The sequence below is a fragment of the Rasamsonia byssochlamydoides genome (assembly GCF_041956645.1).
Source record: "Rasamsonia byssochlamydoides strain NRRL 3658 unplaced genomic scaffold VTN77scaffold_3, whole genome shotgun sequence".
Classification (NCBI taxonomy): Eukaryota; Fungi; Ascomycota; class Eurotiomycetes; order Eurotiales; family Trichocomaceae; genus Rasamsonia; species Rasamsonia byssochlamydoides.
In genome coordinates this window covers 111,949-126,235 of record NW_027192386.1, presented here as the reverse complement: position 1 = coordinate 126,235, position 14,287 = coordinate 111,949, and the positions used below count along the sequence as shown (strand labels likewise).

Genomic DNA, 14,287 nt, shown 5'->3' with positions numbered 1-14,287 from the left:
CCCCCCCCCCCCCCCCCCCCCCCCCGGACGCACAGAGACTCCGATGCGCCAGTCTGTGGGACCTTCTGCAGGACCATCTATTTCGGCGGGATGCTCTCTGGTTCTTATGACGGTTATTATTTGAAACGGTCTTTTCGTGCGTCTTGTCCTTTCATCTCCTCAGTCACCGGAAACCCTTTTTTCCATCGCCATACAGTTGGCCTAGTATTTGGCGCTGGAGACTAGGCGGCGAGCCAATATCATTATCAGATCTGACGTGAGTTCATGTCTGAGTTCTGCCATTGTGCAGGTTCGTGGCAGCGAGGTATTGACAGGCATTTATCCCAGAAACGCATCTATCTGACGATCTTCGATATCGAGATCTGGACCAGGTGTGGTTGGTTGCATTAGGGTGGAAGTCGTCCAGTAAGTACTGCATCTATAAGAAATCTTCATAGCTCGATCTGACTTGTTTCAGGACTTCTTGTCCTTTCGTTGTCCTAACACTACATTTTTGTGCTATTGGAATTTTAAAACTCGTTAATCTCTTCCCAGACATCTTCTTCACTAAGGTGGTCTCAGAATGCCTCAATCCCCCCGAGAGAAAGGACGTGGCACTGGTGGGAGAGCAGCGGAAGAGGAATTCGTATTGTATTTGCAGGGAGTAAGTGCTCGACTGGTGAGACATCTGTGAACCAACATGCTAACCGATCTAAGATTCCTGCACACTGTCGATGGCAAGAACTCAAGGATTTCATCCGTCAGAGTGCCCTCCATATACGACAGGCGGTGGTTTACGATGACCAGCAGGGCTATCCTACCGGGCTAGGACAGATAATCGTGAAGAATGAAGATGAAGCATGGAGGACCTATCGTCCGTTTCCCTCCGAACCGTCTGGATATATGCTAATCGTTCTCTGTAGAGAGATTATCGACAAACGGTTGGGAAGGACAGACCCTGACGGTCACCTTGGCCCGAGCAAGTTCACCGACACGGCCAATTGCTGGTCCTACGCGAAGTCCAACCTGTTTTCCACAGCCGTCCTACGCACGGCGCTATTCGAGGAGTGCAACGAGTATCACAGCTCCGGCATCACCCATATCTTCAGCGTAAGTGAGATGCAAGACGTGAAGCATTGTATAGGAGAGTAGTTGGGAGACGAGGTTAACAAATAATCTGCAAGATCGATGACCACACCCCCAGCAAGCTATCAGTCGCCAGAACCCATAATGATTGTGAATTGCATGGCGGTTAACAATGTCATGCCTCTCCCAATGGACCCCGTGTTTCAGCCTGTTCCTTGGGATGCAACTGCTGCTAAAGGAGTAGCCCCCATTCCTGCTCCTCCTGCTCCGATGTTCTCGCCTCCATTCAAACCGATTGCATTCCCGTTCTATCCATATCAAATGCCGGCAGTCCACCCGATGTACGAGATTCCCGTCCCCAAGCCGCCCGCCTACAACAGCTGCCGGACAAATATGTATCATCAATACTACCATTCCTATTCCTACGGCTATGAAATGCATAGTAATAGTATTAATATGGCCGCACATGCCAGTTTTCCAACTTATCCGACCACTGGCAGTCGCAGTGTCCTCGTCCACAATCTCAGCCCCGACATCAACCAGCAAATCCTCGCGGGCCATTTCCGCGTCGCAGGACTCGTGCAGCGATGTGAGATCATGCCACAGCACGAAGATGGTAGCGGTCGGAAAGGCTCCTTCTATTATTATGCCACAGTGACCTTCGGGACAGAGGAGGAGGCAAAGCGCGCGGTGGATCTGTGTGATAGAAGTCTGTTGATGGGCAGGAGGATCCGAGTGAGGCAGGATTGGGATGCGGGATCGCCGACGTCGAATCCGTCAGACGTTAGTGAATCGGCATTGACATTGTCACCATCGTCGTCGTTGTCGGCGTCGTCATCGAAGGCGGAGACTGCTGATTCCAAGGCCAATGCCAATGCCAGTCACAATCATACGGACTCGAGAAGAGATTCCGGAAAGGAATTTTCTATTCAGAATGATAAGTCTAATGCGACGGCAGCAACAGCAGCTCCTCCTCACCATCCTCTCGTCGTGAATGGGTCCAGCGTGAGGGTGAGATAATCCTGGTCCTGCCCGCGCCAGCCCAGCAAGACGAAAACACAGCACCATCAAACATTGCGTCTACCTCTCTCTCTCTCTCCCCCCCCCTCTGTGCATGTGTGCATGTTTGATTTTTATTCCTTAATCATTTTCATTTTCTCGATCATGTCATCTTTTCATGTTTTTTTCCCCCTTCTTGGTTCACTACTGGTTACAACATTGCATGCATAACTCGGCGATCGAACTGTCTCGACTGTCTCATCTCAAACCTCATCTTATCTTATCCTATCGGTCTTTGGAACGTGGAATTCACAGGCCCTATTCATCTATTTAAGAATAGAGAATTGCTCGCTAAGCCTGTGTCGAGGACTTATCATCATCATCCTACTTCTTCAAGTACTATTACTATGGAGAAGAAAGTTAATTTTTTTAAAAAAAATTATTTAGATAGCATGACAATAATGACGGTTAGCATAGCCAATCAAGTCACATTTAATCAAATTTAATTTCCAGCTATATATAAATAAAGGTTGAAACATTGAAGGTAGGGAGGTGACGTGGAAAGGAATCCATCAAATATAGGAATGAATAGGGGGATGGAGGGAGGGAGGTTTTAGGCTTGTATATATACACTTAAGAAGAAGAAGAAGTCCTATCTTTCTGCTCTGCTCTGATCTGGTCCTCTTCTCTCCCGTCTTCTTTTCTTTTCTTTTCTTTTCTTTCCTTCTTTATTTCTTATCCCTCTTTCTCACACACTGTACATATGTACAGTACATACACATATAGGTAGGTAAGGTACTCGTTAGCTGCTTAACCAACCAGCCAGCCAGTCAATAATAAATACGAACAATATAAAATATAAAATATAAAATACCTAGTGAATGAAGCTGCTTCATTCAGCACCTTCAAAACTCCGACAAAATAAATGTATGTACAGTACCTACAAACCTAGGTACCTACATACATACAGGACAAGATTATCTGTATTGAAGTGGAAAGGGAAGGGAAAGGAAGCATCCATCCATCCATCCATCCATCCATGGATCAATCATCTTTTTTTTTTGCCCGTCTTAGACACGTCGCCCTAATTTATTTAACTTACCTAGGTAGTTAGTAATTTGATTATATCACTCCCTAGCTTATTTTTTATTCTTATCAGGGATAGGAGTAATTACATATGGTCTTCTCTCTCTCTCTCTCTCTCTCCTTGGTGAGTACTCGTTCGCATAGATCCAAAACAGGTATGTACTGTACAAGGTTACTACCTCTACCTGCCCAGGATGGAAACTCTCTCTAGACCGTCATAAGTATCAAGTTTTGAAGCCTTTAATTACCTGGTTACCTACTTAAGTAGGTAGGTAGTTAAGTCGGGCCTTGGGCAGTTTGGTCCAGCTTAGGTCCTGAGCTCAGGTCTGAAATACAGCTTAGGTGAAAGGGCACCTGTACTGTACTTATAAGAAACCTTCGACAGAAGTAAATAAATAAATAATCCGAAAAATACAGTGCTGTAGACCAGTCTTGGATTTGGAAACTTCTAACTAGGACCCGTGCATGCTAAGAGGTATTTCGCAAACTTCTGGAATAAAACAAAAAAAAAAAGCGTAACTTCAGAATGATAACATGATAATGATACAAAACCATGTCGCTGTCCATGTCCACCGTCAGTAGCCTAAAAGCCTAGATTTTATATCCCTGATAGCTCATTCAAGGCTCGCCACTCAGCGAGATGGAGACCTTGTGTAGCTCCGATCTCTGCCCCCTCTCCGGCGAGGTGGCGTCACCGACCGAGATGGTGAGCGACGACGCCGATACGGACTAGGACTCCTCCGGTCGGGACTCCTCCGCTCTGGACTCCTGTCCGAGACTCGGGAGTCGTAAGACTCACTCCGTCCGCGTCTAGCAGCAGATCTCGGTGGCGGCGTATACGAATCCGACCGTCCCCTTCGACGAGGCGGCGTTGGTGAGCGGCTGTACGAAGCAGCGCGTCGGCGAGCTTCAGACCGCGGTGGTGGCGAGTAGGAATCCGACCGTCCCCGTCGACGCGGAGGAGGGGTCGGTGAGCGGCTGTACGACGCAGCACGTCGGCGAGTTTCGGACCTCGGCGGCGGCGTGTACGAGTCAGATCGTCCCCTGCGACGAGGAGGCGTCGGCGAGCGACTGTATGAAGCGGCACGTCGACGGGACCGCGCATCTGGTGTTGGCGACCGAGTTGGCGACCGAGATGGGGTGTAACTATAGCTTCGCGAACGAGTTGATCGCGACACGGAACGAGACGGGGTGTATGATCTCCCGCGACTGACAGACCGGTCACGTCCCCGGCCACGATCACGCGAGGGCGAACGAGAACGAGAATACGAACGAGAAGATCCAGTGTACGAAGAATAGCTGGAGTAACTGGAGTAAGAACTGACCGATTCCGCATCGGACTCGTCCCTCGCTGCAGGCAAGGTAGGGATGGTCGGCTTGGGAAGGTTTTTGAGATGCTCGCGCATTTCTTCGGTAAGGAGACCCATTCCGATACTGGTGAAGTAATTGATGGAGAATCGGGTATTGCGGGGGTTGTCCATCGGGAAAATACCGTCGAAGCTGGGCCGGAGGATTGGATCCATCAGCCGTTCCTTCAGCTTCGGCAAACCGAGATGCTCCGCCATATCCTGGAACAGAATCTTAATGAAAATACGACTGCTCGATGTCGTCTCGTCCTCGTTCAAGTGGATGATGGAGAGCACATGCCAGCCAATCGCGTCAGTGCTCAGTATGTGGCCAAAGAAGCGGGCGATGTTGCGCAGCCGGTTGGTTTCGTAGCGGTGAATGGTATCGTAGTATTTCGCAAAGGATACCTCGAAGAGGTCAGACCAGAGGCGGTTTAGCTTCGCAAACCTCTCTCCAATCAAGCCATAGAATTTAGAATACGTCCGTTCTTGGGAGCAGCATTCGATAATCATCGAAGGCAGCTCTGGTTCCTTGCCCGGAGGAAGGGAGATCTTCATCAACTTGTGACAACATTCTTCAAAATCTATACTCGACATGATCGTCAAGTAGATCGTCCGTCGGAGGTTGACCAAGTCCGTGTTGCTCTGATCCTTGATGTCCATCAGCCGCTCTTCTTCGTCTTCGGAGACGTCAGAGCTTTCATCGGACTCGTCCTCGTCCTCGTACTCGCTCCCTTCTCCTAGGATTTCCGCTTTCAATTTCTTGTAAGCCTCTTCGTGCTCCTCCCATTGCGGATCGTACTTGAAGACGTTGAGGTAGTCTTGGGTATCGATTTCATCGTCGAGGCCAATGCGGTGAGTGATTTGATCCTCCTCTTCGATAAGGTCAAGCTCCGGGCGAATTGCGGGATTATCCTTGTACCGGTCCTTTCGAACCTGAAACAAGACCTCAATCATGTATTGCACTCTCTTATCGATATCAGCCTCATGCAGAATGTTTCTAAACTGATCAAACACGGCCAGTGCAATAGGTCCGCTCATCTCCTCTAAATGCTGCCCGACTTCTCTTGTAAGACCAACGGCGATTTCAACGCTGTCATCCGTAGGCTTGTGGAGTAAAAGCAGAAGTATCTGAGCCGCCAGCATCTCGTGAACAACCTGCTGATTGCACAGATGTGCGATGAACATGGTCGATGAGATACAGACCGCTTTGTCGTTCCTCTTGAAAGCCTTTCGAAACTGGACAATCAACCGTCCGAGCAGGAGTTCGCCAACCTGAGGCAGCTTCGTATTGACAATGGCAGCCATCGCGGCGTAAATCGGCGTGAACGGCAAACTTGCAGCCTGTGCTTTCATAATGCTCCGGCAGAAGAGGCCTCGCCCGCGGATCAGGTTTTCGCCAAAAAGTTCTGGTACGATGTGCTTGATGTTGGACACATTGACCTTGTTGATGAGACCGTTGATCGACTTCTTCAGTGCCTCCCATGCCATCCGCTGGTATTCCTTGCTGCTCTTGTCGGTGATCTGAGCCTGCAGAGCGCGTAGACGAGCCGGAGGAATATAAGTGCCACCGGATCGCATGTTCATCAACCTCTCGTATTCAGCTTTGGCCGCAGCCTGTTTTTCTTCCTCCGTCATCGGTTTGCGAGGTGCTTCCTTCTTTTCATGCTGGCGCAGCCGCTCTGCCAGCTGACGCTCTCTCTCCACTGCACGATCCGAATCGACATGAGGAACATCCGCAGTGTCTCGTGAAACGCCTGTCGGAGGTGACCGTCGACGGTCTGGAGACGGTGATCGAGACGGAGGTGATCGCTTGCGCACACCTGAAGGCTGCGGCGAGTACGACCTCCCTGGGGGTGGAGTCGGCACCCGCACAGCGGACTGCAGCATGACAGGATCCGACATGTCTCTACCCAGAGCAAGTAAGCTTGTCTAGGTGTAGAGGTGTGCAAAGGGCGGGTTGCCTCTTCACCAGACCTGGTTGTGTCGAGCAGAATGAACATTCTCGGAGGCAGGCAACGCGGCCTTGGCGCGCCACGCAGGTCACGTGATCACGGAGAGGCCAAGTTGGAGCTCTCCTATCCAGGACTGGGTGACAAGTTGCAGCGCAACAAGCCCTCAGCTTTTGCGCGCAAGACCCTTCATACTTTCCTCTCTGTTGGAAGTCTATATTTTCAGGGCCCAATTCACAGCAATTATGGTAGGAACCTCTCCCTACGTTCTGTCACAATCCAGTCGAGAAAGCTGACCAGAAGCTCCTCGACGATAGCTCGGTCCACTTGTTGGATCCGCCATGCTTTTGGTCGCAACTGCGATCTTCCTTTACTACACCGCATGGACGCTGTTGATGGTACGCAAAGACGAATCTACCAATTCCATTGAAACTAGGCAATTTATTGACGCTTTCTCAGCCTTTTGTCGACCCTGGTCATCCTCTTCATGACCTTTTCCCTCCACGTGTCTGGGCGATACGGATACCCGTTATTCTCACGATCTTGGGCTCTGCCGTAGTAGGCTCATTTTTGGGAATTGTGATGATTCGGAGCAGCAGAAAGAAGGCTGCGAAGGCCAAGGCTACGGCGAAGAAGAAGGCGTAGATATTTGGTCGAGAGTCGGCATCGATAGAAAACCCCCCATATCTCTTCTCACGATGGATTATTACAACGATTCTTACCTGCGCGACAAGCGGAACTGATGCAACGTGTGGCCTAATTCCAATAGTTTCTTGTGCTGTGTGTTGATCGTGGTAGACGGCATCAGCGAAATAGAAATCGAGCCTAGACATAATTCGAAAGATGAATGATTCCAGGAACCTAGAGCAAATACCAGTCTCCCAGCATCGAAGGGGACACGAGGAAGGCGTCAGATAGACTCGGCATGGCGGGTCTTGTACGGTGTACGGTGTAGATGGGGGTGAACTCGTGACTCCTCGACATCACCTGACGCGCTAACCGTGGCGCTGGGGGATGACTGATAGCAGGTGGAAGGCTAATAATAATATGGACCTCAGTCGTGACAGACTGGCATGTTGGGCTGATGACTCACCGTCAGTGTGACTGTGGCTGTGATCTCATCTGTCATCATTATTTTCCATGCGCTCATGAACAGCTGCCAGCATAATATATACAGTGGGAGTGCAGATAGCACGCTGATAGCTGTTTGCGGTGTTTGCAGCGGCATATGTCATCCACCTGCGGGTGTCATGGCTCCGCGGGTACCGCCGAATCGTTAGGCGGCAGCCTGTCATGGCTCTGACTGGCCCTGGAGCATGCCCCCAAGGCCCTAACCCCTCCCCGGACGCTGCATGCTCCCCCATCAGAGGTAATCAGCCGTACTCCGTACCTTACCGGACACCCCCGATAGATAGCTCCCATGCTCCTGTCCCGATCTACCACCATACCATCTACCTCCCATGCTCCCCTTCCCCTCCCCCTCCCTCTCTCGCTCCCCTTCTCCTGTCCAACACAACCCAAACACTACCTAGTGTATACCATATCCATTCTGTCAACTGCTAATTTCATCATACCTTATCAAATCACTTTGTTCTGTTCACTTTGTTCTGTTGATCCGTGCTTTGCGTCATTGCGGTGCCAAGGTCTCCGCATTCAGCTCCACCTGCCGCTCCGCTTGCTCATCCGCTCCTTTCTAGTGCTCAATCCAGTGTTCTGGGAACACTGCTTCAACGCGAACCCATCACTCACGGTTGTCAAGCTGCCTGAGATTTAACGGATAGTATACTCAACTTGACTCACTCGATATTTGTTTATTGACAGCTTTGTCATCAATAAGGACACGGTCCATCAGCATAACTGCTTCCGCGCGGCTTGACGGCTCGGCTCATCCAGCTCGAGTCATCCGCTGTGGTACCTCGACCACGGTCTTGCCGGGGACGTGGGTTCTAATCGACTCGATTCTGCCTCTGGGAGGCATCTGGTATCGAAGAGAATTCAACTGTTTTTGAATGCCACCGGCAGCGTCTGAAGAGTCGTCCCGCCAGAATACCCGGTTGCCTGGTGACAATAGCGAGCCCTCTCAGGACCCGATTAGACTGAACCAGGAACAGGACTCCAGTGGCAAGAGTAAGAAGAAGGGCAAGAATGGCTCCAAGGGAAAGGATAAAGGAGTCAAACCAGCGGCCCAAGCAAGCCTGGATGAATTGTATGTCCCCGTCCGTCATGTTTGGAATGAGTACAAATAGCTAATGCCCAAACTTAATGTACAGAGCTCAGCCCTCTCCACCTTCCCAGTCGGAACCGTCCTCGTATCCAAATAATGCGTTTACCCGTCCTGCAAATAACGTCGTGGTGTCGCCGGTCTTGGAAGCGCTCAGCTCGCTGGGGAATAATCCAGAAAACGAGACAGCCTATCGAACAGGTGCTTGGGCCAAATCAATCCCATTCGGGAAGAGCCCTCCAAATGACGTGGTCGATACCGGCTTTGCCAGTTCGCCTCTCAGCTTCCCAAACAATGCTGAGAGGGGCGGCTTCGGCCATGTCTCTTCTTCTGCGTCCCCTCCCACAGCGAGACCCAGGCCGATGAGCTATGGCAATGGGCAGCTCAGCATCACTCACTCACGTCACCAGTCGGTCGACCAGAAGCGTCATTCAATGGGTGGTCAGTTCCAGAGTCAGCCACCGTTACCGCATCTACCGCAAGCCCATTTTTACGGGGCCCCGGAAATTGACCTGCCTTCATTCCCAGCTGCAAATAAGCTCGCAACAGACAAGAACCATTCATTCTGCGCCTTTGATTCGATCCCGGGACCTCCATTCAAAGCAGGTAGAATGGGCGGGAAGGTACTGGTGGTCGGGACTGATGGTGGTCTGGACGTCTTGGCGATTGAGGACCACAAGACACGCCTGATTGGAAAGATCACGGGCCTCAATGGGCGGGTTCTCGACGCGAAACTGTTGCCGTACAACTCACAATCGGATCCCTATGCATCCTCACGTCCTCATGTGGCCGTCATAGTACATGGCCCCGTGACTCACAAAGACGACGGAGGCGGGTCCTGTTCAGCCGGGTCTGAGCCAAACGAGATTCTTCCAGGTCTTCCAGGAAGAACGCCCCCGCACGAGAGGCAGCAGAGCAAGGATGAAGCTGTCTACTATCAAACAAGAGTGGAGGTCTATTCCCTCAGAACGGGCGACCATATCACGACGCTTTTCACCACCAAGCTTGTGCCGTGCTTTGACAATTTCCCGAACCTGTCTTTGTATGCGCCAGCACCAGTCGGAAACCTAAAACTCTATGCCAGTGGCAATTACATCGTGGTCGCTTCGGGCATCAGTGGTGAGGTGTTTATATATGGTGTCATCCCATCCGCTGCCCCGAATGCGTATCAGTGTCTTGCGAAGACTTGGACTAGTGTCCAGTCAAGGGACTTGCGCCGTTATTCCAATTCTTCGAGCTCGACAGATCAGGATGGCTCTCAGGCCGACGGTTCCAATGGGGCAGCTTCTTCTGACAGCCCCATCATATCTCTGAGTGGAAGATGGCTAGCGGTGGTGCCGCCATCGTTTTCCTCAAGGGCCCCGCCCTTAGGTACCGTGCCTGCACACCTGGTCCAGAGAAAGGTTCACGGCCTGGAGACACACATCCCGCCATCAAAACCGGCAGTGACCTGCGCAACTGATTCTGGTGAAGGAGAGAGCCTTTTCAACAAGGTAGCCAGAGGCGTGACGCAGGAACTTTTCAGAGGTGCTCGATGGATGGGTGACCAAGGTCTGCAGGCTTGGAACAACTACTGGAATAAGGACCAACAATCCGGCCAGAATGGGAACTTACGTCGTACATCCCAGTTTGCAGATGCTCAACAGCAAGGTCATAACCTCTTTCCCCCCACGCACGGTCAGGATACCGCCGGAATGTCGTCATCGGAACCGGATCTGGTATCAGTGATTGACATCAAAAAGCTGGAAGACGGCCAGGAAACCAAGACGTCGTTTCCAGGACCTGTCGCTACTTTCCAAGCTCCGAATGGATGTAGCTTCTTGTCATTCTCTCCGAACGGCCTGATGTTGTTGACAGCAAGCAAGAAAGGAGACGTGCAGTATGTGTGGGATCTAATGCAAATCAAGCATTGCAGAGCTGCTGCTTTTTTGTCAGATGACTTGACTGTCAATGGCAACTCTAACACCATCGCCCCTCACATACGGCAGGTCTCCAGGTATGCACGACTCACCACTTCCAGTATCGTCGATGTCATCTGGACCCACCCTACTGGCGAAAAACTGGCAATCATTACACGGAAAGGCACAGTTCATGTCTTTGATATTCCTCGAAGTGCCTTCCAATGGCCTCCATTTCGACGAGCACGACCGATGCCCATCAATACTCAGGCGGAAGATTCAGCGGCGATTTCTGCTGGTTCTCCACAATCTGAGGAATCAGGGTCTGCAAACCCCTTTACTGCAGCCATGAAATTCGTTGGAGGGAAGACACAGCCCATTCTCGCGGCTGTCAGAGTTCGTGCTCCTAGCGTTGGTCCCGCATTTCCTGTTGTAACTGGTTTTGGAATATCGTCCGCAGCTGGTGTAAGAGGCAGCAAGGCCGTTGCCGCCGGCCTTAGTAAATCTGTCGGCGCTGCAACCGGCACCGTTAAGACACTGCGCCATGTTGGAGAGAATCGATTGCATTTGTCAGGATTCTCCAGGGATCCTGTGGCTTCCCGCGTAACATGGATCTGCACTCGAGACGAATGCTTGCTTGGTGTCATAGAAAGTGGTTGCTTCAAGTTATACAAAATCAAACGCAGTGCGGTCAATCACAAGACTCGGCGGAACCAGTCTGTTATTGGTCCCAAGGTCATGGAATTCAAGCTACCCCCATACTTGCAGAACACTTGCGGCCCCCTGCAACTAGGATTCTTCACGGATTCTGCTGTGAATGCATCTTGGGCTTTGCCTTCTACCGCTCCTCACTCTTCTTCTGCCACAAAGCTCAAGTCTCAACCCCTCTCGCAGGCCGAGATTGAGACAAATGCGCCATATCAACCTTTCCATACGGACCGCAGAGTCAGTCTTCACGTCTTCTCAGAATCTGGAGCTCAAGCAGCAGCTCCATCAGCTGGCCAGTGGGTCTTTGGCAATGACATCCCCACTCAGAAGCTTCATGTCCGCCCTCTCAGCCCAAGTGATGATGAAGATGTCCTACCAGGACAATCCCCTGGCCTGGGCGAAATGGAGAACCTCATCACTCTCGGAAATGGTAGTGATCAAGTCGAAGAGGTCGTCATCACGACGAGACGGAAGAAAAAGCATTTGGATCCACTATCCGCCACTTCTCCTGGAGTGGACGACGATGATGGATTTTTTGAAGATGACTGTGACGTTTTGGATTTTGCCAGAGACAGGGTCTAAATTGTCCTGCCTGCCCCCGGCTTTTTTGGGTTCTTCACATGCAATTGATTCTATAGACGTGCTGCACCTTTCTATGGGCGTTTGGACGGAGTTCACGCTCTTTATTATTAACAATATTATTAATAATTGATTGATGCCACCTTCCTTCGTTGGATGACATTGGCATATTGTCATACGGGTTGGACTTGCAGGAACAGCACTACCGCGGACAGCAGCTTTTTCGTTATCGATTTCGACCTGGTCAGAATGCATTGGTAGGGTTCTGTTGTGCTTCATATCCGCTTTGATCAACTCATGGGATCGCAAATTGCGAATATTACCTGTACTGTCACATTGATCCTTAATACCCCTACACCAGTTTTAATTGTTGTTTCGATGCATGTCTGTTAGATGCAGCGGTTAGGACCACTCCACAACGAGAAAAGAATACAAAAAAAAAAAAAGAGGCATAAAGGAAAAAAGACCAAAAAAAGGCTTCTTTTTGTACCCAGAATTTGAGTAGAAATTCTAGTCTTTGCCTTAAGTGATTTCTTTCCATTTGTTTCTTTCTCTTTTAAGTATATCCATATATTATACGTTATTTACAACCTTCTGTATCAGGGGTCAGGGTCAGTAGTAATTAAATTAAATTGCCATGCCTGTCTCCTCTTCCCACCACCTCTTGAACTCCCTCAGCCGCCGCGTCCGTTCTCGTGCCATCTCCCTCGCCGTGCCCGTCTTCATCATGTCTTCCAGCTTCTCCAACTTGTCACCAAAATGCTCAATCGCCTGGTCCATCTCCCACCGTGGCTGATTATTACTGCTTTGTCTCTTGTTCCCCCGCGCCCCGAGGAAAGTGAAACAGCGCCCGATGCCCACCGCTCCAAGCGCATCCAGCCGATCCGCATCCTGCACGATCGCAAGCTCCCGATAGCCGTCCTCGAAGATGAGTTTGCGGACCCTTTCCGGATCCTTGATCTCGTTCGAGTACGAGACGTTGGAGACGATCGTCTGGACGCGTTCCGCGAGGGCTGCGTCCGCGCCCTTGGAGAGGAGGACGTCGTGGACAATTCTCTTCGGGTCGAAGGTACTCCTGCTGCTGTTGCTGCTGTTGTTCTCCGGAGGGAGATACTTCCTATCGCCGATATCGTGCAGGAGAGCCGCCAGCGTGACCACCGTCCTGTCGTATAGGTTTGCCTGCTCTGGATGTCGACTCTTTTCTCCCTCCAGGATGCGGTGCGCGAGGGCCACGACGCGCCGGACGTGCGCGGGGTTGTGCGATGGGTCGTATGTGGACATGCATTCTGTCATGTACGCTGTTGCGGCTTCGATGAGGCGAGTGGTTTCGTTTTCGTTTTGGAGGGCCATCGTTTTTTGAATTATTTGTAGGTCTGTCATCCCCAGAGACGCGAGATTGCAGGATTATGGACGTCCCTATTGTGGGGTGTTTGTACTGTATGGTAGTGTCCCGTTGAGATTAAGTTTGGATTAGCAGAAGTATGACATGACAACAGATAAAAATAGTTGTCATGCACTAGAGACTACAATTTGTTTAATTTTTTTGACCCAGAGAGATATGAACAAAGATATTAATAAGTTCATTGTTGTTGGTTGATCAATATATAATTGATATCATTTAAATTGTTTGAAATGAGAAATACTGTAGGTACAGACCCAGTACATTTGTATGTACCTAATAACGTCATCTCCAGGGACTGCAGAGTTAATTAGGTGACTACTCCGTACCTCATACCCTTTGGTTATAAAGTAACTAACTGTCCACTGGTATCCATGCTTGCCTACATATCCAGCAGTCTATAATCTCTAGACAATATTCTGTCCGGAATGTGGGATGATCAAAAGCAACGTCTGCCAAACAATTAATACTCCTGCACGTCCAGCAAGTCTCTTAAAATAAACATATCGCCAACAAGGACACTAATACCATAATACGGCATTTCGCCATTAGAATGTTCGACAGGAAGGAAAAAAAGAGTCAGCAAAAAAAGTTTATATTGTCTTTGACTACATATAATATGCCTAATAATCACGGATCAACCGGACGTTGTGGCATTTGATGTCCGTCCGACTTTTGAAGAAGATTGACCTTCGAAGCCACGTAGATTTTCCATCCCAATGTTTTATATGGCGGGTGTATGGTGAAGAAATAGGTTAAAAGCTCACGAAGAGATCAATCGATCATGCAAGAAAAAAAGATTAGCTTTTTCCAACTGGAGCAGATATCTGTTCGTGCCGAAACTCCAAAGGAGGCACATGGAGAATCCAAACAAGTAGATAGTCCTTGAATGAGTAAGCGGAAATGCCTCTAATAAGGCCTCATTGAAGGCTTGCATACATACAGATAAAGTAGGTCTTGTTTGCTCTAGTGGTAGAATGGCTTTCTTGCTCTTGACATTACAGTATAGTAGACATACATACACATACATATAC

General features: G+C 50.0%; 5 protein-coding genes across 5 annotated transcripts; 3 read left to right on the top strand and 2 right to left on the bottom strand.

Annotated features, from left to right (window-relative positions):
• Positions 1-562: 562 nt before the first annotated feature.
• VTN77DRAFT_4119 (uncharacterized protein) lies at positions 563-2,085 on the top strand (the record flags this gene model as incomplete). The annotated part of the gene is made up of 4 exons (XM_069420143.1): positions 563-643; positions 697-853; positions 903-1,089; positions 1,164-2,085. 4 exons carry the CDS (start codon positions 563-565, stop codon positions 2,083-2,085), a joined length of 1,347 nt encoding a protein of 448 aa, XP_069281790.1.
• Positions 2,086-3,782: 1,697 nt separating this feature from the next.
• On the bottom strand, positions 3,783-6,401 carry VTN77DRAFT_4118 (uncharacterized protein; the record flags this gene model as incomplete). Its single annotated transcript, XM_069420142.1, has 1 exon — positions 3,783-6,401. One exon carries the CDS (start codon positions 6,399-6,401, stop codon positions 3,783-3,785), a length of 2,619 nt encoding a protein of 872 aa, XP_069281789.1.
• Positions 6,402-6,693: 292 nt separating this feature from the next.
• On the top strand, positions 6,694-7,093 carry VTN77DRAFT_4117 (uncharacterized protein; the record flags this gene model as incomplete). Its single annotated transcript, XM_069420141.1, has 3 exons — positions 6,694-6,696; positions 6,766-6,846; positions 6,908-7,093. The coding sequence occupies 3 exons, from the start codon at positions 6,694-6,696 to the stop codon at positions 7,091-7,093; spliced, it is 270 nt and encodes an 89-aa protein (XP_069281788.1).
• Positions 7,094-8,457: 1,364 nt separating this feature from the next.
• Positions 8,458-11,857, top strand: VTN77DRAFT_4116 (uncharacterized protein; the record flags this gene model as incomplete). Its single annotated transcript, XM_069420140.1, has 2 exons — positions 8,458-8,654; positions 8,719-11,857. 2 exons carry the CDS (start codon positions 8,458-8,460, stop codon positions 11,855-11,857), a joined length of 3,336 nt encoding a protein of 1,111 aa, XP_069281787.1.
• Positions 11,858-12,481: 624 nt separating this feature from the next.
• VTN77DRAFT_4115 (uncharacterized protein) lies at positions 12,482-13,204 on the bottom strand (the record flags this gene model as incomplete). Its single annotated transcript, XM_069420139.1, has 1 exon — positions 12,482-13,204. One exon carries the CDS (start codon positions 13,202-13,204, stop codon positions 12,482-12,484), a length of 723 nt encoding a protein of 240 aa, XP_069281786.1.
• Between the last annotated feature and the right edge of the window lie 1,083 nt (positions 13,205-14,287).